This window comes from Nyctereutes procyonoides, unplaced genomic scaffold (assembly GCF_905146905.1).
Source record: "Nyctereutes procyonoides isolate TBG_1078 unplaced genomic scaffold, NYPRO_anot_genome, whole genome shotgun sequence".
NCBI classification, from domain to species: domain Eukaryota; kingdom Metazoa; phylum Chordata; class Mammalia; order Carnivora; family Canidae; genus Nyctereutes; species Nyctereutes procyonoides.
In genome coordinates, this window is record NW_026575051.1 from 7,114,163 (window position 1) to 7,140,023 (window position 25,861).

The window sequence follows — 25,861 nt, forward strand, 5'->3', positions numbered from 1 at the left end:
CACAGAGAGTGAGAGGGGCAGAGACATAGGCAGAGGGAGAAGCAGGCTTCCTGCGGGGAGCCCAATGCAGGACTCGATCCCAGGACCCCGGGATCACTACCTGAGCTGAAGGCAAGATGCTCAAGCACTGAGCCACCCAGGCATCCCTATACTCAGCTCATTTATGGTTGTGAGTGTTACAGCAAAGTTTTAATTCCAGGAGAGCATCTGATTGATGCTATCTTAGACATTTCTGGGTTGCCTTTCAGAGTGAGCTCAGAATATAGGCTCATAGTAATAATGGCCATAGAAAAGCATAATTAGGAAAGTAAACCTACTGCTGCAAACAATGGAATATATCCAAAGCCAGACAGCAATAGGTTTTAGATTGTCCTCACTGTGCTACTGTTCACCCAGGTAATTGGAAGTAGACTGTATGATGGTGTTCCTCTCCAGAAGCAGAGTGGGGGGACACACAGTACAGCATTAAACATTCTTTTATTGCTAGAAGTAATTTTCTTCTATTTTTAAAGAGTTGGATGTTGACTCTAAGTAATTATTTATTCAGTCTACCTACTTGAGTTCCAGAGGAGCAACAAGGAATAGAACTGACAAAGTCCCTGACTGCATGGTGCTTTTATTCTTTGGGAGAGAGATGCAGTAAACACGGGAACAGATAAATGAGATCCTTTGTGATGGGAGTAAGTGCTGTGGTGTAATAGAATGACAGAGAAGGAGAAGGGCATTGGGAGGCACTGCAAGTAGGGGTGGGAGTCTAGCATCTGGAGGAGGTGAAAGCTGAACTGAGACATAAAACCTGGGAGAGCCAGCCATTCACAGGTTAGGGGAAGAGTGTCCCAGATCAAGGGAGCAATAGCAACGTGGCCCTGAGGCAGAAACAACTTGGCAGATCGGGATGAGAGAGGTGGCCCATGTGGTTGGAGCCCAGTGCATGAGGAGAAGCAGGTGGGACCGAATGGGGGGATAGTAGGCCTTTGCAAAGAGTTAGTATCTTATTCTAAAAGTCGTGGGAAGGTATTGAAGGGTTTTAGGCGAAGGAATGGTGTGATCTGATTTACATTTTATATTACATTTCCATCCCTCTGGGAGATAAACATAAATGCGTGTGCATAGACTACCAAGAATACAGAACAACTGGTAGTAGTGGTGTGGTTGCTTCGCCTCTGGGGAGACAATGGGATGGGAGACATACTCTTTGCTGAATATTATTTTATGCAAATTTAATTTCTGTTATATTCATGTATTATCTATTCAAACAGGAATTAATTAACAAATATTTAAAAAGTACATCTCGGGATCCCTGGGTGGCGCAGCGGTTTGGCACCTGCCTTTGGCCCAGGGCGCAATCCTGGAGACCTGGGATCGAATCCCACGTCGGGCTCCCGGCGCATGGAGCCTGCTTCTCCCTCTGCCTATGTCTCTGCGCGCCTCTCTCTCTCTCTCTCTCTCTCTCATAAATTAAAAAAAAATAAAAATAAAAAGTACATCTCAAGTCAATTACCAAGAACGAAAAGAAAAATCATTCTAACGCTGTGAGAGAGAGAGCTTTGAGGACAGCAAAGGCAGAAGAGGGCAACTCATTGTGGGCTCTAACTAGCCACAGTGGAGGCTTTGGCTTCACAGCATCCCAGCCCTGCCAGCCTTTGTTCTATCCCATCAGCATGCTGTACTCATTCCTGCCTCAGGACTTTTGCGTGAGATGATGGAGAAAGCAGGACAGATTCAGAACTTCATTTAAAGATAAACCCAACAAGACTACTAATAAAGTTGGTATGAAGAGTAAGGGAATGAGGAATCAGGGAGGAGTCTTGGCTTTGGCTTGAGCAGCTGTATGGATATGGAACCATTCACAGAAGCAGAGAAGTTTAGGAGACTAGCCAATACAGGAGTCAAGAGGATTAAGAGTTCTGTTTTGAACATGTTACAGTTGAAATTCCTATTAACCAATCTAGTTGGGTATGTTTGTCAAGTGGTAAGTTAGATACAGGAGTTTAAGGGAAGAAATTGTGGGTGGAAATATAAATTCCAGGTGCATCAATATTTAGACTGCAATATTGAAAGTTTGGGTCTGGATGAGATTTACTTGAAGGAATATATGAAAGTTTAAGAGTACTGCTTTCTGTGGTGGTTTCAGAAAGGAAGCTAGTTAAGGATTCCAAGAAGCTACAACCAGTGAGGTGGGAAGAAGATCTGGAATATCACAGAATACCACAGGAGCCAGGGCGGCGGTGGTATATACAAGGGAGGGAGAGAAGACAGATACTGCTGAGAGATGAGAGTGAGCAGATTGGATCTGGCCACCTGAGCTCTTGACTGGCTTTTACTTTTCCTCAGAGGTTCAGAGAACATAGTCTGTAACTAATCTCTCCTCCATTCAATCAAAATATTGAGTGAACCACCCCCTGTTCTAGGCATTAAATTTCAGAAGCACGGCCCTTTCTTTCATGAAATCTAGTCAAGAAAAGAAGTTAAATGAAAAAATTACACAAACTACCCCTACAATTATAATTGTGACCAGTGCTTCAAGAAAAAGTCCAGAATGCCATGAAAAGCGTATAATGGGGCCCTAGGCTAGTCCGAAGGTCTAGGATGGTCTTCCTGAGTAAAAGCCATTGAAACTGAGGCCTAAAGAAGCAAGAATTTGATTAGGTCAGTGTATCTAGAACATAGAGTCCAGGGGGCGAGGCTGAATGACATGAGAGAGTTAAGGTGGTGAAATTGTCATTCTTAGGAAACCATTAAAGGGTTTAAGTAAGAATGAGATTATCAGCGATGGTTGTGTGGACTCACCGTGGCTGTTGAGAGCAGGATGGATTTGAAGTCAGCAATCACCCAGAGAAGGGTATTGTAGTAGCCTTGGCAAGAGATACTGGTGGCTTTGACAGGGTGATGGCAGTAGAGATGGAAGGAAGGAGAAGGAATTTAAATTTTGGAACTAGGGGCGGCCCTGGTGGCACAACGGTTTAGCGCTGCCTGCAGCCCGGGGTGTGATCCTGGAGGCCCAGGATCGAGCCCTGCATGGGGCTCCCTGCGTAGAGCCGGCTTCTCCCTCTGCCTGTGTCTCTGCCTCTCTCTCTCTCTCTGTGTGTGTGTGTGTGTCTCTATGAATAAATAAATAAATAAATCTTTAAAAAAATTTTGGAACTAGGATCCACAGGACTCAGTAGTTGAATATGAAGAGTGCAGAAGATGCCAGTGATGAACCAGGTTTCTGTCATGAGCCACTGACAGCAGGGTGAGCCTGTTCTTTTAGAGTGCGGGACACTAAGGGAGAGGCAAGTTTGAGAAGAAGGAGTCAGTGTTCCATTTTGGGCACCTTAAGTCTAAGATATCCAAGACATCCGGTAGATAATTGGATCCAGAGGCATAGAGCTCCAGAGAGAGAGATCTGGGGCAGGGAGAGAAATTTCAGAGTTGTTTGCATGTGTGGTTAGAGTTTTAAACCTTGGGGCAAGGGTGGGGTGAAACAAAAAGAGAGTCCAGCATGGGGGTAATTCTAATACTTAAAGGACAGTAGATGAGGAGCTATCAGTGTAAGAGAATGAAAACAAAGAAAGTAGTATGTGCCTGTGGGAGTAGTTAACCGTTCCAGACACTATCAAGGAGAACTGCAAGGGCCCACTGGATTTAGCAATGAACAGGCTCCATTCGTGGCTTTTTTTTTTTTTTTTATACCCAGACTGTAACCATATCTGAGCCCCCTCCCACCCCTCACCAAGTGAAAGGGAATTGGGCTGTGAGGTCAGCTCCTCCCAGCCAGGTAAGAAGTCTCTAGAATCCTGGGGTGGGATCTCCATTCGGTGGGTTTTTTTTTTTTTTTTTTTAAATTTTTTTAATTTTTATTTATTTATGATAGTCACATAGAATGAGAGAGAGAGAGGCAGAGACACAGGCAGAGGGAGAAGCAGGCTCCATGCACCGGGAGCCCGATGTGGGATTCGATCCCGGGTCTCCAGGATCGCGCCCTGGGCCAAAGGCAGGCGCCAAACCACTGCGCCACCCAGGGATCCCTCGGTGGGGGTTTTAACAGACTATAGTCCCTAGTCTGTTTTCAAATCTGAACTCATGTCTACAACTACAACATTCTTCTGCCACCGAATAAGCCTCTTGCCCTCCAGGGGAGGGTGTATTTAAATAAACTAACTTTTAAAATGGAGACTTAGGAAGCCAGCTTCTCTGCCCTCCCCTCTACGTACACATCAAAGAGTGGACAGCACTTTAAGGCTTAAATTTTGTGAAAATAGAGGAGAGCATGCGTATACTCTTGAGGTCCTCAGAATGACCTTTTTGAGTTAATGTGAAAACAAGAGGCATGCAGAGAGACTTTTCATTCTTAGAAGCACAAACCAAATGCACGTGACACTGGCACCGTTTGGATTAAAAGTGTAATTGTTTTCCGAGTGTCTAGAGCCCGTTCCTTTCTCTCCTTCTTCTTTCACTGTAGCTCCCAGCCCGACAGTCTCAGGGAAATAGACATGGGCTCTTCAGCACACAGTCAGTACGTGAGCAAACTTGGAAACACACATGCTCTGCCTCTGCTGTGAGAGAGGCTTGCGGAATTCACAGCCATACCTGTGGAGAAGCTCCCACAGGGGCAGAGTAGCTGTTCTGCACTGTCCTTGGAAAGTTTCCAGGTCCCTTTCATGGTGTCCCTAACCAGTGAGTGCTTTCTAGGCCGCCCCGTGTAGTCTTCATATATTTTAATCAAGTTGCTCTAAAATTTGCATTATCTTCAACAGAAATTCTTCACTGAGCTTATCACTTACTGTGCATTTATACTCTGTACAAAGAGGTTTGTGGAAAGGGGCAGAGGAAACTGTGCATCGCATGTTCAGAGGAAGATTTCACACTCATTCTCCTTTGTCAGTAGCAGTTTCTCCTAGGAGAAGGAACCAGAGAGCAGGCTGAGAGGGAGCAGGGAGGAGGAGGAAGGAACGGGGAAGGGGACTCCCAGCACTGAAGTCCAGTGCCTTAGTCTTACTGTGTAAGGTGAGGGGATGACAAAAGCTGGAAGAGCCATCCCAGCCGCAGCCAGCCTGCCTTGAGCTGGGGGCTTCACACACACTCACTGTTTTAATGTCCAGAACCCCTTTTTATGGGAGGTACTGCTGAGGCTCTCTGGCTAAGTCACCTCACACAACTGTCGGCAGTGCAGCTGGAACTTGAATCCAGTACTTTAGCCCCAAAGCACAGGCTCTTCACTGGGTTATCCAGGAAGAGAACTCAGGGTTACCCTGTTTATGGGACTTGCCATAGGTCTCCCCGAGGCCCATCTGGCATTTTTGTACTCTCCTGAGATCTCACCATGTGAGTTGGAAGGCCAACAGAGAAGAATGGGGAAAGTATTCCTTTCTTTTCCAAGTGGTGTTCTGGAGAGAGACACATGGCATTTACAACCTAAGGCCACCTGAAACTGTGACTTGCCCATGTAGCCTCAGGGATGACTCAACAGGCCAGAGTTCTCTGGCAAGCACACTGAGTTGCTCCTGTATGCCCACGCTGGGCCCTTGGTGGCTCTTGGGAGGACTGGTAGGGCCCTTCCCCAGGTCTCCACTGCAGCTTTGGAGCTGACTCCAATTGAGCAAGTGATCTTTTAAAGGACAAGGTAATGCTGAGAGAGAAAGCCAAACAAATGTTGAGTGTGCTGAGAGGAGGATAAAGTCACCCAAGAACTAGAAGTTTCCTGCTAGTACCTTACGTCCTCCAGAGACCCTGAGAGGTTGGAGGTGTGGGGGCAGAGGGTGGGGAGGAAGCCGGGAGTACAGGCACCGCCTAGGGTTTTTCGGATCCTTAAAACTGCCCGAGATACCAAGAGGCAAATACTGCCTGCTCTCAGCTACTGAAATGAAATGTTTGAAAGAGCAGGTCATCAATCCTGTGGCAAAAACCGCCTTGAGCCATTTTCTGTTAGTTTTTAAATGTATGTTCATCTGCAGGTAAAACAGCCAAGCGGACTGAGCCTTCAGCCAGTCCCCTTCTCTCTGTGCCGAGGTGTTGCAGGGCTTGCTTGGAGGAGGGTTCTCACAAGTTAGGGTGGATGGCCTAGGACCCTCTGTGGTTGTAGCTGCCCTGCCCTACTGCCCACCCCCGGTGGCAAAAAATAGGACTAGGTTTTTCCTGGGGGGAGGCAGGAATGAACAGAAACAGGATTTGTCTGAATGTCAGGTAAAGGGAGGCTGCCTGAGTTCGGTGACAGGAGACATTACTGGGATAGGGTATGCATTCCCCCAGAAAAGAGGAAAGAGGTCATTAGAGTTCTTGCAAGATACCAAGAGTGGTGAATGTTTTACACTTTTAAAATGACACGTGTGCAAACTGTCAGGAGCTTCATTACGCTGGACTGTGGCATGGTTTTCTCTCTGCTGCTGCTGACTGTTCTCTCAGAGCCATGTGCCAAGTGTGCACAGCGCCTGAGGAGCTCATTGCACAAGGGCTCCCATATCTTTGCCTTCTGTCACACTGTGGCATTTAGCTTCCGTCTAACTGGTATCTTAATTGATTTGGGGAAAAACAGATGATTGCTTCTGCTTTAAAATTGTCTCAGTACATTTTAATGGTTTTTATTAAATTGTTGAGTAGAATTAGGCTCTTCCAAATGGCAAGTTCTCTTTCCATCTGAAAGACAGACTGATACCCTGCTTGGTGATCTGTGGCTTTGGTTCCAGCACCCTGGGCAGCTGACCCATTCTCTCCCCCAGCCCAGCTAAGCACTGTCTGCCAACTCAGCCAGGATATCCAGTTCTGTTTCTTGGAGTGGATGCTTTTCCTTCCACCATGCAAAGCCAGAGATGGTGGAGAATGTAAAGCAGACACATTTCATTCCTGAAATACCTCCAGCTGCTTTGCCCATACCATGGGTCTGATGAAGTAAAATACATTAAGATCCTTTAATACGTTTCTGTGCTACAAATTCTGCCTTGGGCATTGGGTCAGTGGATGTGGTGTAATCCGGGTTTGCTGCTGGTAGGAGTATAAATGGCTAATGCTTTCCAACAAGCTTTCCTGTAGCCACCTGCTGTTCCCAGCATGTACTTACAAATGAGCTATGAGGTCAGTTTGCTGTCCTGAGCTTTAGGAAACTTTTACCTTGCTAGAAAAAAATGTGATTTCTTTTTTCTAACCAGCTTTCCTGGTCATTTCAGACAAATGGGTCAGGCATATTTGTCACTTATTCTTTAAATAGACACATAGATCACAAGTGGTGCCTATCGATGAGTTGGGGATTGGATTGTCTGTTACCTAGGTTTCTCAGAAAGCAAACTGTGAAAGGGAGGTCTTGGGTAGGTTCTATTTGCCTGAGCTCATGCTTGTGTGTAGGAGCAGTCTCTGATTTTCCTCCTAACTGGACACACCTACATAGGCCTCGCCACCTCGCTGCAGTCAGCACAGGCTGAGGAGCCAGTGGGCAGGCAGCATGCACATGTGCACTGCCACCCCAGGCTGCACACCGGTGGATCATTTTACAGTGCCTCAGTCCCCAAGGCTTGTCAGTATTTTTAGTTTCTTCTTGAACCTTTGGCAGTTTGAAATTCAAATGAGCAAGAAAGTATAAAATATTTCTTATAAATGAGGTAAAAAATACGCAAACAGCGGGAGCTAAGGCCTGGCCTGCTCTTTGGTTTTACTAAAACTGCCACTGTGGATGAGCCTTCAAGGGCCGGGGGTGGGGAACAGGTTCTGCAAGAAAACAAATATTTAATTAATTAAAGGCCAAAAGTATCCAGAGCTCCCCAGCTTTGCCAACTTTAAGTAGTGCTTTCTACTCCAAGATAAAGCTGATAGGCAGCATTTCTGTCTGACAAGGATTAAATAAAAATGTCAAGGGCTCAGACTTTGAATGTGGATTTTGGCATCACTTTCTTTATCTCCCTTAGGAAATTCCATGAAAAAAGTTCCAACCACTGCTTAATTCTTAGAGTTTGGAGGGAAGTGCTGAAATGCTGGGAGGGGTGGAGTGTGGGGGTGATACAGGGCCTCAGCCAAGGGTAGGCACAGCATTGCTTGCAGGATGTAAGGCTGCCTCCTTCCCCTACCCCTCCTCCACCCACCTTCCCCATCCCCCAGTACAGGAGCCATTTCCCCTGGCCTGTGAGTGGGGAGCAGTGGAAGGACAGAACTGGCAGGTGGGACAGTCACCTGGTGCAGCTACCCTCAGGGCCTTGCCAGCCAGCACCACCAAAAGGACACACACCCTTTCTCCTCAGGTCTTGGGTAAGGCTTCTTCCCAGGGTTCCTCTTGGGCAGTGATTGTTGTGGACTTCTGTAAACAAGTTAGGGAAACAGGAAACAGTGTTACAACTTTCACAGCACTTAGAACAAGGTATTGGGTGTCATCTTTGATGATGGCATGTGTATAAATTGCTCTCAGTCCTGTGTGTTTAGTCTCAAAATACCTAAATCCCACCCTTTGTAAGCAGATGTGAGGTTTAACTGTGGATGAGGGTACCAGAATGTATAGTATGACTTCCAGATGTTAGCTTTAAAAGCTGAATGGTGGGATCCCTGGGTGGTACAGCGGTTTGGCGCCTGCCTTTGGCCCAGGGCAAGATCCTGGAGACCTGGGATCGAGTCCCATGTCGGGCTCCCGGTGCATGGAGCCTGTTTCTCCCTCTGCCTGTGTCTCTGCCTCTTTCTCTCTCTCTTTCTGTGTGACTATCATAAATAAATAAAAATTCAAAAAGAAAAAAAAGCTGAATGGTCAGGTCAGAAGTTTGGTCCCCACCAGATGAGCATTTTTAGAAATCTGCACTTCTATGTGAATCTTGGAGGAATGAGCCTCAGTTCTGTTTTGTGCTGGGAATGTTTTTTCAGGGCCACTGGGTATTGGGCATCTTCAGGTTGATGTGGCATATGGCTCACTGGTCCACATCAGGAGGGCCGAGTCTGGAGGAGTGGTTTCCATTAACATGCCTGTTGTCCCATGAGAATGCCCCTAAGCTTCTCTGTTGAGAGCGAGTGACCTGAATGCTGACTTCTGTATTTCTCATGCCATGTAAGGAAGAAACCCTTTCTGGACCGAGGGTTAGATAGCCACTAAATTATGTTTTGGTTTATGCCATAATCCTGAGTCTCTGATAGTGACAGAGTTAGGGAAGCTTCTGATAATATCCCCCATCTCTTGTTGTCCACAGCCACAGGCTTGGGCAGCGCCCAAGCCCTGGATAGGTCAGCCACTGTGGCCATCTAGGCAAGCATCCTCTTCTCTCCTGATGCTGCTTGCTTCATTGGAGATTTTTTTTTTTTTTTTTTTCAGAGTGAGAGCATAGCTGCTGGAGACATTCCAGCTCAGTTCACAGGGAGGGGCTGACTGGTATCACCTGCTGTGGTTGGCCTCCTGTCCCTCTTCCTACATGCAGGATGGCCTGTCTGAAGCCAGGGAGTGGCTGTCAGAGAGAAGGGTAGTGTGCATGGAGGGAGGGTAGGCCATGGAACAGAGTGCTCATAGAGGCTTCTTCACCCTCCTTTTTAAATCAAGGGCTCATCCCAAAGTGCTCTTCACTACCAAAAAAAAAAAAAAAGAGAGAGAGACACCCACCCACGTTCTTGAGTAAGTTTTGTGCAGATTTATTGAAAACAACTCCAGCTACCTTATATTATAGGAGCTCTGTCGCTTCCTCCTAGGCTAGCATGTCATGGAGAACCAGTAATTCGAGGCCCTAAGGAGCAGGGTGGCCAATCATGGAACGTGGCAAGGAAAGGGCTGAGGTTAAACCACATTTAGCAGACAGATCATATTTTTAAAACTTTTGCTTTGGGTGTTTTCCCTCTCTTTTGGGGGATCAGCATCCTTTTAATCATATTCTCCTATCCCTTGATCCCTCCTCCTCCCTCTAAAATACTATGTGGCATGTAGCTATTGTAGGCAAAAGTAAATGGAAATTATTTTTCAAACTACATGATGCTGGACTGTGGGGCCATAAGGAGATAGATGGATATAGATTATATGTATGCGAGTGAATGAATTCAGTTTTGATGTAAACTTTTTTAAATCAGGGAAAGAATTGCGTGGTACCCCAGGTGATGATACCAATTCAATTCATTGTCATCCTTTCAGACACTGCCTTGGTTGACCCTCTCTAGAAAGGCCTCAGTCGGTTTCTAATGCATGGTGTGGAGGATGGCCTGGTCCAGACAGAGGCTATAAATCCCCTTGCGCTTTAAAACAGTGTTCATCACTGAAATTAAGAACAGTCATCTTCCCTAGCAGCCTGAACTCATTTCTCCAGCTTGGTCTAAAGAATCCAATTAGAGAGTAAATGAAAGTTCATGACACTTGCAGTGGTTTCTGGAAACAGATCTGTGGGTACCAAGAAAAGAGGACAAAGATTGCGTCCCACCCACCAGTCATTCCTGCTCTCCTCTGTATCCAGAACAGCTCACTCCCCACCACTCACTTCATTTAGCTGATTGGCTGCTGTCAGTAGATAATGCCTACTCAGCATATAGGACAAGTTCCAGCATATAACTTCCTTTTGGTGAGTGACCCTGACAAGAGAGGGGATTGAGCTTAATTTATGCCAGCTAAAACCTCAGTGCAACAATTTGGGCAGCTAGCCTTCCAGATTTTCCCCCAGACGTTTCCCCAGTGAATTATAAAGCTTTACATTCTAATTGTTACACATACCACTCCAAGTGTAGCTGCTGTGGTTTTCACCTTTCAGAAATCACAGCTAGGTGTCAAGTTGTGTCTAACAGCGGACATACACAGAACTCAGATGGAGAAATGAGATGTTGCTGGTGGCTGGAGAATCTCGGGTGGGTAGGGACTGTATCAGGCAGCTGCTGAGGTTGTCACAGCCTGTTTCCTTTTACCAAGGGAGCCTGGGGTTTTCAGACCCCCTGAGGTGGCTGCTCTCTAGCCAGGGGAAGGCAAGCTGAGCAAAGTTGGGGTGTGTGTGTAGTAAGGACAAGACCAGAGCCTCACCCCTCCACCCCAGTCGGTCTTTGACTAATGAGATGGTGGGCTGAGCCCGGGGCCAAGTTAATTTCAGAGGTAATCCATCTCCTGCTACTTTGATTCAGCCTGGATCATTGTTCAGAAGTGGAGAAGAGCCCCTGGGATCTTCTCCTACATCATCCCAGTATCTTGGGAAAAAAAAAAAAAAAAAAGGAAGGGAAGGGAAGGGGCAGCAGGGGTAATGCTGAAGTTAGAGAAGTATGTCAGGACTTGGTGACAGGAACATCTACATACACATCATGCCACCGTACTGCTGTTGCCCTGCCTCAAGCCCTTGACCTAGCAGCAGCTTCTCCCCTGCCAGGTAGGCTTTGCTCCCAAAAGACAGTTCTGTTTGTTAGAGGGAGGATGCATGCTGAGCCTTTCCACATTTATGCTGGGAAGTCCTTTAGGACAAAGATAACTGCTATCCAATATCTTCAAGTAATGAACTTATCAGTAAATATGAGCTCGTTAATCTTAACTTTGCTTTTGGACCAAGTGGGAGCTCAGCTTCTCTGGAGACAAAAATTTCATCTCTGTTCTTTTCCTAAACCCAGTCCCAATTTAGAGTCAAACATATTGCCCTGCTCTGCCTGGGAAGCAGTTAATAATGTGTTTTTTTCTCACAGTGGATAGTCCAGGCTCAACCTGGTCACTCAGGCCCCCAGGCCATTTGCATGTGCTCTGTACACAGCAAGAGCTCAAGATCTAGGAGCAGGGCTGTATCAGCTGAGGAATGTTCTCTAGATGAAGGGAATCTTACAAGTTTAGCTGTTGAACTGTTGCCTGTCCTGGCTACTCAGTCTTTGCTTCAGCTAATGTTGTTCTTCTAAAATCACTACCTCCACTCTTCATGTCTGAAAAAAAAAAAGAAATTTAGGATGTAGAGATTCATGCATCACCATTTACAAGGGGTGGCTGTTCATTCACTCTAGGCAGTGAGATCTAGGCATAAAAGAAGTCTCAAGGAAAAGTCTTTGAGAAGAGGTGTTGTTTGTGAGGAGAGCTTTGGCCTAGAAGGGCTGCTATGGGATGCCTGTCCATGCGCACAGAGAGAGGTGGACCTGGTCTGGCTAGGCCTGTGGGGCCTGGAAGTATGGCCACATAGAACGGCAGCATAAGCCAGCCCAGCCTGGATCTCTCCCTCCCCTCGTTGACCAGACAGACCTAGGAGACATTAGCTGTCTGTCCCCCACGCACCTCCACACACCTGCCAGCAGTTCTAGGAATTGAGCAGAATGGGGAAGGAAAGGGTCACATCCTTGGCAGCTCTGTGTCTCCTCTGTCCCTGAGCTTCCCGCTGACTCCCCAAGGGCCTCCTCTTACCGTTTCCTCCCTGAGGAACTTCACCTATACCATTTCCTTGCTCTGTTGGCCTCTCCTCAGTCCTTTGTTCTGCCCCATGAGTGTCTCCCTTGACTTCTCTGTTCCAGAGAGAGAGGAGCAGCCTCCTGACCTTCCAGGTGGAGTTAGAAGTATCTGGGTCCTTTGAGATGACTGGCGATTAGAGCACAACATTTCTATTCTTTCCTGTATTTATATGTGATACCTCTTCCAGCACTGGAAATAATCCATTTTCCTTTGAGAGCCTCCACTCACTTGTGGGCTATGGTCTGATCACACCCACCGTCCCCCTGAGCCCTCACTGTTCAGGAAATAGAATGTAATTTAAGCCATAATCATTTCTGCTCCTTCTCTGCCTCCTAGGAGTGGTGGGTATCCTGTGGTGTGTATTACAATTTGCCCAAGCTGGGAAAGTGCTGAGTTGGCAGCTCTCTGCTCTCCTGCCTATTTGGTGGGGAGGGAGGGGGCTCAGAACGCACTCATCTCCCAGGGAAGGGGGCATGTCTCACCATAGCAGTGGGGTTCCACCTTCAGGGCTCAAGCAGGAGCAGCAGTGAATGCAGAGTCAGCTTCTGAGCGGCACCCTTGGACATTCTGAGGCCCTCAGGCTGACTCGAGGAGCTGGGAGCTGCAAAGGTGCAGCCTCCTTCGTTGCAGGTGGCAACCGTGATCAACTCTCTTCAGCAGCAGGAGCACCTGCTATGACCACGGTCCACTCCTTGAGATGCCCCTCACATCCTCCAGATCAGAATGAAAGCTGGGCTTTGGGCATTTGGAGGCCACCTTAATGGTCTTAACATCTGTTTTCTCTGCTTCTCCCACCATTGCAGGTTATGTGTTCTGTATGTTACATCGCCTCCCCGAGCAGCATGACTGTACGTTTGACCACATGGGCCGAGGCCGAGAGGAAGCCATCATGAAAATGGTGAAACTGGACCGGAAAGTGGGGCGCTCCTGCCAGCGCATCGGGGAGGGGTGCTCCTGAAGGCCAGGCACGGCCGCCACATGACGCTGTTCTTAGTTCACTAATGTTAGCCTTATTTAGGACAAAGTCAGCCAGACACCTTGTACTGGGCACGCGTCAGACTACAGCCAGTCCGTTTCCTTTCTTTAGCCAGCCATCCTGGTACTGTAGTTTAGGGGTTGATGGTGGTTGAAATTGATTTCTGGCTGGTTACTAAGGTGCCTGCTAGCCATTGTATAAAATTAAAACATGAAGAATATTTTTTTTTGAGCATGGCTAGTGGATTTAAAACAACACATACCTGTCACTGCTGGAGTCAAACTTATAAAAAGCCTTAAGTGGAAAGTGTTCCAGATGGAGACTCTGAGTTAATAGAGGAGTAGAAGCTGGTGTTAAAGTTCCCATGACGCACATGGCTTTGCCAGAAACTCTGGTTAACGTTCGGCCTTTCACCTCTTCACTTTTCCTTAGTCCCAGTAGCCAGGATCCCTGATGGCCCCGCGTGCCTTGGCCACAGGAGGCTGTTGAGATTGGCTGCGTGGCTGGGCTGGGCGGTGGCTTCGCCTTCCCACAGAGCTGGAAAATGGGGGTGGGGGGCAGGTTCTTAGGAAAATTTTTTTACCTGACTTGCTATGAAAAAACTGTCTCATCACACGAGAAGAGAAACGATAACCTCACTTTGAAAATTAGCTCCACTCAAGACTAGTCCATGTATGAGACCCATCTTTTCTACACAGGACCCAACGGTCAGGAGAAGCAACCAGGGGCACACCCTGACCCCACTGGCTCTGGTTTGCCACTTGCCAAGTGCAGGGGTCTGGCAGTTGATCAAATAAGGCTAATTACAGCACAGCAGCTGCGGCTGGGATCTACAGACTGGCCTCTGCAGCTAGATTTCTATATCAGGAGTTTTTAAAAAGACGTTTCCTAGCCAACGGGGATCAGCAGAAGGGCTGGGGAGCCCCTGGGAAGCTGTGGCCCGCAGCCTCTGCCCCCCCCAGCGGGTGCCCTCCCAGCCCTCTGCGGGCCAAGAGGAGACCACCGTGGCCCAGCTCCTTGGGTCTGAGCCACTCTGCAGTCCAGGGACAGCCTCTACCACATAGCAGGTATAGGGAGGGGAGGCCGCACCGCACGTGCCACAGGGGCTGTGGGCTGATCTGTCTAGAACAGTGATTCATGGCCATGGCCCAGCTCTGAGAGAGACATTTGCTCTGGCGGTGGGGATGGGAGGGCGTATTTCCCAGCCTGTGCCTCCTTGGTGCAGGCGGAGAGGAGTCCGTAGCCGAAGCGGCTCAGGCCAGGTGGGGAGGGTGTATATGGGCCTGTTCACCCAAGGTAGGGAATCCTCACCCATCAGGTGGGGCGGGGAGGGTGGACAGGATTAAGATTCCCTTGAAAGCCTGAACAGGGTTGAGTGGGCCGGAGACCCCATCCGGTCCAGTCTGGTGTGAGTCGGAGGCTCCTGCAGAGGCGGTTCGGATCTGCCCACACACAGGCTAGTTTAACCCAGCAAACTTTCCCTTTTATATCGCCACAAACAGTTCGACTCTGTCTGCAGTTCACAGCTAAACACCTGCAACTACAAATGTTTTTTCATCCGGAATACTGAAATAGGAAATCATGTTCTTCCCAACCTCTTCCTCCCATCCTGCCCCCACCAGAGTGGAATCCGCTGCAAAATCTCCAGCCTTATTCTTGCTTCAGGACCCAGACCGGTGTCTTGCTCTAGGGCAGCCCAGGGCAGAGGGGCCAGGTCTGCCCGCGTTTACCACTGTTGTCAAGCCACGGCCCTCCGGCCAGTACACGGCCATCCTCAGTGAGGCGGCCCGCCTAGGCCCCCCGCCAAGCTCTGATCCCGAAGAGGCCCCCCACACGCCCTCCTGGCCCTCCTCAGGCCCCACCCTCTGCTTCGAGGCAGGGATGGGAAGCAGGCTCCCCGGGGAGCCCAGTGGAACACCGGGCTCATAGCCCATGTTCACGTCCTGATGGTAGAGCTGGGGGTGGGGGGAGGGCTTGTTCCCCTGCAGTATCTGTTCTGTGAAGTTTGTTAAATGTAAGGAAAGCTTAAATTCTTGTATCTTTAAAAGAGAAGATCTTATTTAACCCTTTTGTGTTTTAGATTTACTTACACACATAGCCTAGAGCTCAGTTTTAGTTTTAACATTGTGAAAATATTAAAAGAATCTTGTAACTTTATTCTTTTTTCTCCTGCTGAAAAAAAAAATTAAACCAATCGTATGAGAGTTTGGGCTTCTGTTTTGCCAGTTCTCCTAAGTGCTACCTGTATAGCCAGGAAAATGGTAAAATGTCTCCCTGGCCAGAGTTGGAAGAGATGGGGGAGCAGTGGCTCTTGTGCACAGAGTCGCTCTCCATTCTCTGGGGTCACGTTCCAGGCCTGCTCCCCTGGCTTCTGTGGGGTGGTTGTGCCTTGGGAGGCCGCAGGGCCTGACCCTGGGTAAGGGTGTGTGCCAGGCCTTTGCTGGCAGTGAGGAGGTTACACATGTGGGGGATGGGAAGAAATGGGCACCAGCCCTGAGGGAGGGTCCCTCTGTGTGTATGGTTTGGGTGTGTCTGGGGCCTGGGAGGGGCAGCATTTGGAGAGCCAGATGCCCCCAAGGGAAGATGAGCGTGATGTGTATCTGTGTGAACTCTGGTATAGAGGATGCATTTAATACGTCCTAAGGTGTTTAAAGACACTTGGGAAAAAAAAAAATTGGGGGGTGTGGTGGGGGAGTAGTAGCATCCCACCTTGTCACCTTTAGGGCAGAGTATTGACCACACAGTTGTCATTGAAGATGATGATGGAAAATCCTCAGAGGAAACGAGAAGGGCACGGTGGAGGCAAACAGGCAGATGGGCAAAGGAGCACAGGAGTCTGGTGGCCTTGGAACACGCCAGGCCCTCAGTGCACCCCCTCATCCCTCCTGCTGATCTAGGAGGCTTGGTTTCTGCCAGCAGAAGTGGACAGCAAGAAGAGACAGGGTGGGAAGAAGCCCTAAGGAGCAGAAAGCCTGCTGGGGTGACGGTGGGTCGGCAGGGCAGACCGAGAGCCCTCTTGCTCCAAAGGGGTGTACTGAGAGGAAGCACCGCAGCAGGTGCCAGAGCACTAGGAACACCCAGGAGAAGTTGCAGCAGCCTCACCAATGTATGTATCTCCTTTGCAGCCATTCTCAAAGCTGCCCGAAGGAGGGCTCCGGGAAGAGAGAATAAGCAGAGGCAAATTGGAGGCCTGCAAACAGAGGAGTTCCGCAAAGGGTCTGCTCCCGGAGCCAGGTGTGAGGCCTGGCCAGCGTCCGGCAGTGCTGAGTAGCTCCACACTCGATCCATGCCCTGTCCCGGGGTTGGGGCAGGAGGCTGAGGTAGACAGAAAATTAAGACCATTTATTAATGCCACACAAACAGTATTAAGAGGAACCATAGGCCTTATGTGACTCAGCTGTGATTATTACAAACAAACCTACATGCCTGGTGTACGTGCCTGGTGTGATGGGGCTACGTTCTTACTGTCCATAGTAGGAAGTGACAGTGTATAAAACTGAAAATTCCAAAGAGCAATATAAGCATGTTACCTAGAATGTGGAGGTAGATGCAGAAGAAAAAGCTAAAAGTTTGGTGGGTTTCTTTGGGAGTGGAGGATGGGAATGCAGCCAGCCTCATACTTATTACTTCTGTGACCATACACGTGTATAATGACTTTTTAAGTTTAAAAAAATGACAGAAGGGACCACCTCTCCCAGGCGGTCAGGATTTCAAGAAGCTTAGGACCCCGGAGGTGCAGAGTGGGACACTGCTTTCCTGGTCAGAGATGTTTCCAAAGATGCAGGTGGCTGGTGCGTTGCAACGCAGGACTTACTTTTTACCACAGAGCCTTTTCATTGTCACCACACCTTGGGACAAGTTACCCCACTTCATTGAGCCCCTCCTGTATGCTGAGCACTTGAGGAAAAACCTGGAGATTACTTCTAGCCCGGCCAACCTGGAGCTTCCAGTTGATACGGACCTATGGTTGTGCTGTCCCAGGGGCCCATAACCTGAGACACCCGGAAGACCCCAGGGACTTCACATTGCCCATCAGCTGCACCTGTTGCCCGGGTTCACATAGAAGGTGTTTCTAATCAGTTACTGGACAGCAAGCCAGGAGCAAGGGGGTGAGGACCCTGGGGGGCTTCAGCAAACCGCCTACTAAATCAACCCGATAGCACGCCCTCGGATTGCGGGAGAGGGCCAGGCTGGAAGGGGCAAGCGGCCCATGGGCTCACATGAAGCCACTGGGCCTGGGGCCTGGTCTTATGGGTTTGGGCAATGCAGCTGTTGGCAAGTGACATGTGCCCCAAACCGGGGACTCAGGTTTCATGCCCGTGGGTAATGGGGTTCATGCACGACCCCTTGTGGGGTCCACCGACTCGGGAGGCCAAGCTGGGCCACTGGTTCCTACAGCTCCGCTCCCAGCCTGCCATTGTCTGGCAGCCTGTACTGTCCTCCCAGGGGCAGGAGGCAGGTGGACGTGACGGGGGGGCAGGGCTGCGGCAGGCTCTGGAAGCAGGAAGGCCACGGGTCAGGCAGGAGGCGGTGGGGGACCCAGCCCAGGAGGACTCCGCGGGACCCCAGGCCCAGAAGGAAAGGGGAAGTCACCAGGAACGGGGCCCAAAGGCAGATGCTTCTGACACACCTCGTGAGCCCTGGCTGTGGGGGCTCCTCCGGCAACACCTGGGCCCCGCTGGGGACGCGGTGTCCAAAAGCACTGCCCACCGGGTGGGGGGGGGCTAAAGGGAATGAACGTGTGATCCGAAAGCGCAGGGAAGGTGTCTGAGACGTGGGCTCTTCTCTGAGGTGCCTTGGGGACCGTGGTCGGCCGTGGGCCTCGGAGGGAGGGAGCGGCGGCAGGTGATGGCGAAGGGCTGGGCGAGCAGTCAGGCTGGCTTCACCGAGGCAGTGACCACGGGGCTGCCAACGGGCCGCGGGGGGGTCGCGGGTGACCTGGCGGCTTGGGTCCCACGGAAGGATGGACGTGCGGTTGAGGATGGGCCGGGTGGGGTCACGCCGGCGGCCGGCTCCGTGGACTCAGCTGAGGTGTGCGCCGGCCTCCGGGGGACAAGGGGGGGACGCGGGACCCGCGGCTCTGGCGTGGCCGAGAGGCCCTGGCTGGAGGTCGGCACACGGCCAGGCGCCGGGTCAGGCGGCGGTCACGGAGGGAGGGAGGGAGGGAGGGACGGGGTGGGCTCCTGCCTGGTGTGGGGGGGGCAGCAGCAGGCCAGGGAGGTCCTGCCGGTCGTCGGGGGAAGGGGCCGGACTAGGGTGGAGGAAGGGAGAGAGGAGAGAGGCCCGATCGCCTGCGGCAGAAGCACCTGCGGGAACGAGGGTTCGAGGGTTCGTAGCCTGAGGCCCCTCACTCACCCAGGCCCCTTCCGAGCCCCGCAGCCCGTCTGCCTCTCCCCCGACCTTATAAAACTTGACAGAGTTGAGCTACCTGAAGCCCGCGGCTAAAGCGGCCCCTGGTCACGCCGCCTCCCGCTGGGCCACACCGAGGCTACCGGCAGGTTGGGGTTGCGGCCAAGGTGCAGTGGAGTTGGGGGGATTCAGCTTGGGGGAGTGGGACAGTGTCGCGTGTGTGCCGTGCCTCGGAGCTGAGTGGTCTCGGTCACTCCCTGCTGCCCGCCCGACGACCGCCCGCGTCGTGGCTTGAAGCCCGGGAGGCCCGGAGGGGAGACAGCCCTTGAAGGGTCTGCAGCGAGTGCAGCGGCCGGGTGTGCAAGCCGAGGGGGAAGACGCGCTTCTCGGCCCGCCTGCGCCAGGGGGAGGCCTGCTCTTGCGGAAGGTCGGCCTGGCCGGCAGCCCCCCAGGTGCAGATGCACCAGGCCTGGACACTGCGCCGCCACCGTGAATCCTCCTGCTGCCACAGGAAACACACCGGACTGTAGTTTCCCCACATTTGGCAATAGTTCTAAAAACTTACGCCCCTGCCAGGGTGAGTTGTGAAGATGAAAGAAACTTCTCTAACGTGCCAGTAATTGGAAGTTTGACCGACCGTGCTGGAGGAAGGAGGCGTCTTTCTGTTCTTACACGGAGTCGGGAAATGGCTTTCCCCAGAAGGGTGATGAGTGCGCAGCCTGGCGGTGCAGGACCAGGCCTCACAGACGCGTCCCACAGTTGCTGAAATGTTTGTGCTGGTTTTCCAGCGTTTTCGATGTCTGGGTGTGTGTCAACTTTGAGAAATGGGTGATTTGCTGTGATTTCTAATTCTTCATCTTTGAACCTAATTTTGTAGTCATATTTTTTATTCTTTTTCCTAAAGGGGGCCTCATAAAAGGAGGGCAAGAGTTGAAGGCCTTAAATGGTCAGTCAGTTCCCAGCATGAGCGGCAGGGGAGGGGGGCAGCAGGATGCCCGGGTGCCCACAGCCTTTCCCTGTGTCACGTGTGTCACAGGCTGAGATGAGGAGCTCAAGTCTGAAGGTAAGTCAGTTAAGTAGCTAAGCACCCACTTGGGCCAGCTGACAGACCTCATGAGGGCGCCGGATGAGAAGTGTCATGAAGATACTGTGACTTCAGATGGGTCCCTAAATTCTTTGGCACGCCTCCCATCAAAAAGCAGAGCCCTTCCCCTTGAGCGTGTGCAGGCTTTGGCGACTTGCTTCTCTAATGCTTAGCATACGGCAGGAGCCATCCCTGGCTCCAGGTGAGCTCTGAATGGCACAGGATAGGACGTCAGTCGGGCTCGCTCTCGCACCTGTGCCCCAGGAGCCTGGGCTGACATGGGAGTCACGTCACCAAGACAGTGATGATCAAAAAATGGAAAGTAGGGCAGCCCCGGTGGCACAGCGGTTTGGCGCCGCCTGCAGCCTGGGGTGTGGTCCTGGGGACCCGGGATCGGGTCCCACATCAGGCTCCCCGCATGGAGCCTGCTTCTCCCTCTGTCTGTGTCTCTGCCTCTCTCTGTGTGTCTATGAATAAATAAATAAAATCTTAAAAAAAAAAAGGAAAGTAAGTGTTGGCAACATGTGGAAAAGATGGGGCCTCCTGCACATTGCCGGTGGGAATGTACAGTGAGGTGGCCACTGTAGAAAACTGTGCGGCGGCTTCTCAGAAATTTCCAAGGGATTGCCATATGCCAGCAATTCTGCTCCTTGGAATCCACTGAAAAGACTTGAAAGTAGGTCTTCAAGTGTATGCACACATACGTGTTCACTGCGGCTCTACTCAGAATAGCCAAAAGGTGGATGCAGCCCGGGTGGCCACCAGGGGATGAGTGGATAAACACAATGCGGTGGAGTCCTGCAGTTTGGCCACAGAAAGAAAGCAAATGCACATGCCAGGCTAGGGACAAACTTCAGAAACATTATGCCGAGCGCAACAATCCAGTCACAGAAGATGACATGTTATATGATTCCATTTAAGGGAAGTGTCAGGATGGGCAAATCCAGATGGTGGTCAGTAGGGTCATGGGGAGAATGGGGGCTGATGGCTTAGTGGGTGTGCGTCTTTTGGGGTGATAACAAATGTTCTGGACCCAGACAGAGGTGCTGTTTGCACAACACTGGAAACACACTCGGTGCCCCTGAATTATTTAAAATGGTGCATTTCATGTTATGTGAATCTCACCTCAATTGAAAAAAAAAAAAAAAGATCTGGCTACTCTGGAGCCTCGTACTGGAGAGAGCACGTGGAGAGCCCATACTGAGAGAGAAGCCAGGGGGCCCAGCTGTCTGGGTCCCCAGGGCACTTGCCGGGTTTGTGGGGAGTGAGCAGGCTCTTCGGATGACCTGCCACAGCTTCCATGCTAACCCACATGATGCCAGGTGGAGCAGAGATAGCTCTCACCGCTGAGCCCTGGCCAAACTGCAGATCTGTGTGCAAAATAAATGTTTTCGGTCCACTAGGTCCTGGGATGGTTGGTCTGCAGTAATGTGACGTGAACAGGCGATGTCCGATGACTGCAGGGAGCTCCCGGCCCCCAAGGCATCACGACTGCCAGTGGGTTCAGCCAGCCAGGTTCTTGGAGGGTGGCACTAGGTCTCAGAGGTGGCTGTGCTGGGCAAGGATGGTGGAGGGCACTGGACCGGAGAGCTGTTGGGGGTTAGGGTGGCAGGATGCCCGGTGTAGTCAGGAGCAGAGTGTGTGATGCCAGCGCCCTGGTGGCCTCTGGGGACCCCTCCACCGGCTCAGCCCCGGCAGCAGGGTATGGCAGCCCTGGCCCGACAGGCAGGACACGGTTCTTCTGTGGCTGGGCCTCTGCCAACGCACCACCTCCCTCTGGCCCCTCCTTCGCTGGGGAATGTGGAAAATTTCTCCATCCCACACACTCGCCCAGTAGGCCTCAGACATAGCTCCTTTAGAATCTTCTGGGGAGCTTTTAAAAAATCCCCATGCCCAGGTCAACCAGGATGTCACAGATGGGCACGGTCATGAGGCTGTCACAGGGCGCAGCTGAGTTGAGCCACCGCCACAACGCACAGCATCCTGCCCCGCTGCAGGAAGGCTCAAGGACACGGTCTGGGTCTACAACGGGGCATTAGCCTCGACGCGGATGGACCTGGGGGGGGGGGGGTTATGCTGAGTGAAGGGAGTCAGTCCGAGAAGGACGAACATTATGTGGTCTCATTCATTCGGGGAATATAAACAGAGGGATCATAGGGGAAAGGAGAGGAAATGAGTGGGAAATAGAGAGGACGACCGAACAGGAGAGACCCCCTAACTCTGGGAAACCAACAAGGGGTGGTGGAAGGGGAGGTGGGTGGGGGGATGGGGTGACTGGGTGACGGGCGCTGAGGGGGGCACTTGACGGGATGAGCACTGGGTGATATGCTGTATGTTGGCAAATTGAACACCAATAAAAAAATATACATTAAAAAAAGGCACAAAGAATGTTTGTAACCATCGAACACTAATTTTCAAAACTGGTTGTGCCCCAGCTAATAACGTCTTTCAATTTGCAAATTAAAAAGGGGCGCCTGGCTGGGTTGGTGGAACATGGTGGAACGCTTTATTCACGGGGTTGTGAGTTCGAGCCCCACACAGGGTGTAGAGACAACTTTAAAATGGTGGATTTCCCCACAAACATCTTGCCCTTTAAACGTTGGAACCTATAGACGCTGAGCAACAGTATGTGACAGATGACCAAGTGCGCTTTTCTTCATGGGCATCTGGTAGATTCCACAGAGACCACTTGCGAGCACCACCTCCTCCTCGGGGGTGTGACTCTTTGGGGGGTGTGCGGGGGTCCCCCCGGCAAACCACTGAACTTGAGCGGCCGTCGGGGGGAACCCCAGGTAAACCTGCTGAGGACACCTGGCTTTCGGGTGTTGGTGTAGCAGCCCCTCGCCGGGGTAGTCCCTTTGATGGGGACGGAGGGACACACCCTTTAATAATGCTCCAGATGCCAACCCGGCCCTGGTCAGATGCCCCAGCGCCTGTGGGGTGGGGATGACCGTGACTTAGGAGCGACGAGGTGGGCGACATAGGTAGGGAGGCGTGCACCCCATGATGCCTCAAGGTCGCTGGCGGCGTGTCAGGGAACCCAGCCCCTTCCTGGGTAGCAGAGCACTGTCGTGGGGGAGATGCAGGACACGAGACAGGAGCTGCGCCTCCCTGGAGGCCCGAGCAGGTGGAGGACCCGGACGTGGGGGGCCAGGGCCCCGGGACAGACGAGCTTGTCCTTTTAGAGCTGTTTGTGGTGAGGAAAGGGCTGGCTGGGCACTAACCAGGATTAGAGACAACCAGGTTTCAAAAAGTAAAAGTGACTCCGTGGCCAGAGCCTGTCACTGGGGACAGCGTGGGTAAGGATGGGACACTGAACTCTGCAGGAGTCCTGGTAAGGAAGGAAAGGGCAACAGGTCCGCAGCGCTGTCCCACAAAGGGCCGCCGAGCTGGGGGGTCCTGTCCCCAAGTTCACCTGCTGGGGTTTTCCACCACGGCCGCCCGAAGTCAGCGGTTTGCCCCAGGGCCCACGCACCCCACGAAGGATCGCATCCCCAGGAGGAGGAGCTCACGAGCCATCGCGGCTCAAGGTGCCCTGAAGAGCCACCCCCCAGGGGGCACCAGGAGGCATGACCACGAGTGCCAGGGACAGCAGCGGCCTGAGGGGCCGAGGCTTGGGGCAGATGCACCTGATGACCATGTGGCCTTACAACTCTTTCTGGAGCAAGAAAACTGCAGAAAGGGCCCCGGAAAGGGCCCCTGCTCCAGGCCAGTAGGATGGCGGGGACGCCAGAGCAGCGGCCGTCGCTGCACCTGCTGCACCGGGGGCTGTCCCAGGGCCTGTCGCCCGCAGAGTTCATCCTCTGGGCGCTGTGGACACCGGCAGCTCCCCTGTTGGGTGGGGACCCTGCTGCCCTGGGGAGGAGAGCTGGGTGCTGGGTGGATCTGGGGGGAGGGGCCCCCAGGAAGCGCGGGCAGAGATGCAGCCACTCTCTGAAGCATCGAATGTGTCTGAGGAGACTCGTGTGCTCCGCGTGTCCCGCATCGTGTGTGTGTGTAAAGGCCAAGTCGCTGTGGCTTTAGGCAACCAACCCCTCCGTTGCTCCCCTTTCCCCATTTCCTGGGTGTCGGCATCGCCCCCTTACTTTCCACTCTGGATATTTTTGTTTGCAAACTCTCTTTTCGGTCAACGGTCACAGCTGAGAGGGCGGGAGGGCGGGAGGGCAGTGCGTGCTCCTTTCCCGTCACTGCGTGTGGACGGGCCGCTGGCCGCCCTCCAGACTCACGTCTGCGCTTTGAGTCCCAGGGGCGAGGTCTTTGCCACCCAAATAGATGAAACAAGAATATGCTGGAAGCTTGGCAGTCCCAGGCGGGTGGAGGGCCTGAGGACGCGGACCACTTCGGAGGGGCTGGCCCTCCGAGTCTGGGCAGGTGTGGCCTGGGCACAGGTCCCGGGGGGCAGCCGATGGTCGCGGGCGGGAAAATCTTGTCCAAGGGCGAACAGCCCGCAGGGGCCGCGGCGGGCGAAGGCTGCTCGAAGCCCGGGGCCGACGCTCAGGGAGACGCAGGAAGAACGTGGGGAGGGCTGGAAACATGGGCAACGGCAGCTGGGGGTCCCAGGAGCCCCACAGGAGCTCACAGCCAGCCTCGGGGACAGCCTCCGAGACGGGCAGCCCCACACCAGACTCCACCTGGACCGGGTGCCCCGAGTCCCCTCACACCTCAGCCCGCGGCTCTTCCTGAACCCTCAGGGCACCTGACACACTGACCCGCCGTCCCCCAGGCCTCTCCCCACCAGGACTTCGGGGCTCCTCTGCTGCCCCTTCGTGCCCCCCCCAGGCTCTACCCGCTGGGGGCTCTGGGGCCATCCCTCCTGGCCGGTCACTCGTGCCAGTTACAGGAACACCGTGATGACACCCAACCGCCCCCCCCCCGCCTGCCCGCACACCCCTAGGCCGCCTGCCGCCGCAGCACCGCCTCCCCCCACTGGCCTGCTCCCCTTGGAGGCCTCGGTCGGCAGCCGGCGGTGAAGCGCATGCAGACCAGCCCCGCCTCCCGCCCCCCCAGGCCATCACCCCCACCCCTGCCCCTCACCTGTCTGCAGGTGCCAGCCCAGCTGCAAGGCAGGGCCCTCCCATGCAGGGGCCACCGGCTGAACGAGAGCAAGCTGCGGGCGGGGGGCCAGGGCGCCCACAGTTTTGCCATTGAGCTGCGGGGAGACAGAGAACGGGGTGCAACCCCCAAGGTGGAGGAGGTCCGCGCTCTCTGGGGACTTGGCCACAGTAGCTCGGGGTCAAGCCCCACAGCAGCCCCGAGGTGCCCGTCCCCCACTCTGCACACTGCTCGCAGGCTGAGCCCAAGGCCCTCCTCACCTTGAGCTTTCCTGGGTGCTGGAGCAGGGGTGGCCTCAGGACCTTGGCTATGGGGAGATGTCTGAGGGCTGTGCGGAGTGGCCGCTGCCTCTCAGAAGGGGGCTCTAGCAGCTGAGCTGCACTGTGGGGGAGTGAGGCGAGGAGAGGCTGGGCCCCAGGGGCCTGGGTGGCCCCTCGAGACCGAGCAGACCCGGCCCGCAGGCTGCACAGATGTGGCCGACAGCACCTAGCCCAGCCATGGTGGAGCACTGAAGATGAGGTGCCCCCCCACCCCGGCCTGGGGGCTGGTTTTGGAGGGAAGAGCTTGGAGGCCCAGGTACGACGTGTGGGTGCGGGGTAACCCGGACCCTGGGGCCGGAGCTGCTGTGCGAGGACCAGCTTGCCCCTAAGGCCCCGGGCAGATGTGTGGCCACTGTGGCCAGGCTGGGCCCATCTGTACCCGTGTGGGCCACACACCCCGGTGCTCCTCTGACAGGACGAGCATATTTGGGGATGGAGGGATGGACCATACCAGTGAGCCCAGGGGGCCGGGCATCCGTGGAGACCCAAGCCCCGGAACGCAGGCCCCGTCTGCGCCCTCTGCTCAGGGTAGCACCACCCTTCCGCACAGAGCGGGCACCTCTCACCTGGACGGGATGGAGCCACTGCCCCGGGCTCCGGGGGTGGCACTCTTCAGCTGCCCCAGCTGCCGTGCCAGCCGTGCCAGCCGAGCAGGAGACAATGGTGGAGGCAGGTGGAGGCCTCCTCCCCCCTGCTCCCGGCCCAGAGCTATAAATACTCGGGATGCAAATGGTAAATGCTCGAGACATTTATCATAAATTATAGGTGGA

The 25,861-nt window shown here is 52.8% G+C and overlaps 1 protein-coding gene across 1 annotated transcript in view; it reads left to right on the forward strand.

The window, feature by feature from the left end:
* ZFAND3 (zinc finger AN1-type containing 3) overlaps positions 1-15,490 on the forward strand; it is a 330,560-nt gene extending 315,070 nt beyond the window's left edge. Inside the window, exon 6 of the mRNA XM_055330430.1 lies at positions 13,114-15,490. Coding sequence (XP_055186405.1) covers positions 13,114-13,268 — 155 coding nt within the window. The 3' untranslated portion in view covers positions 13,269-15,490. The remainder of the gene's footprint in view (positions 1-13,113) is intronic.
* The last annotated feature ends 10,371 nt before the right edge of the window (positions 15,491-25,861 follow it).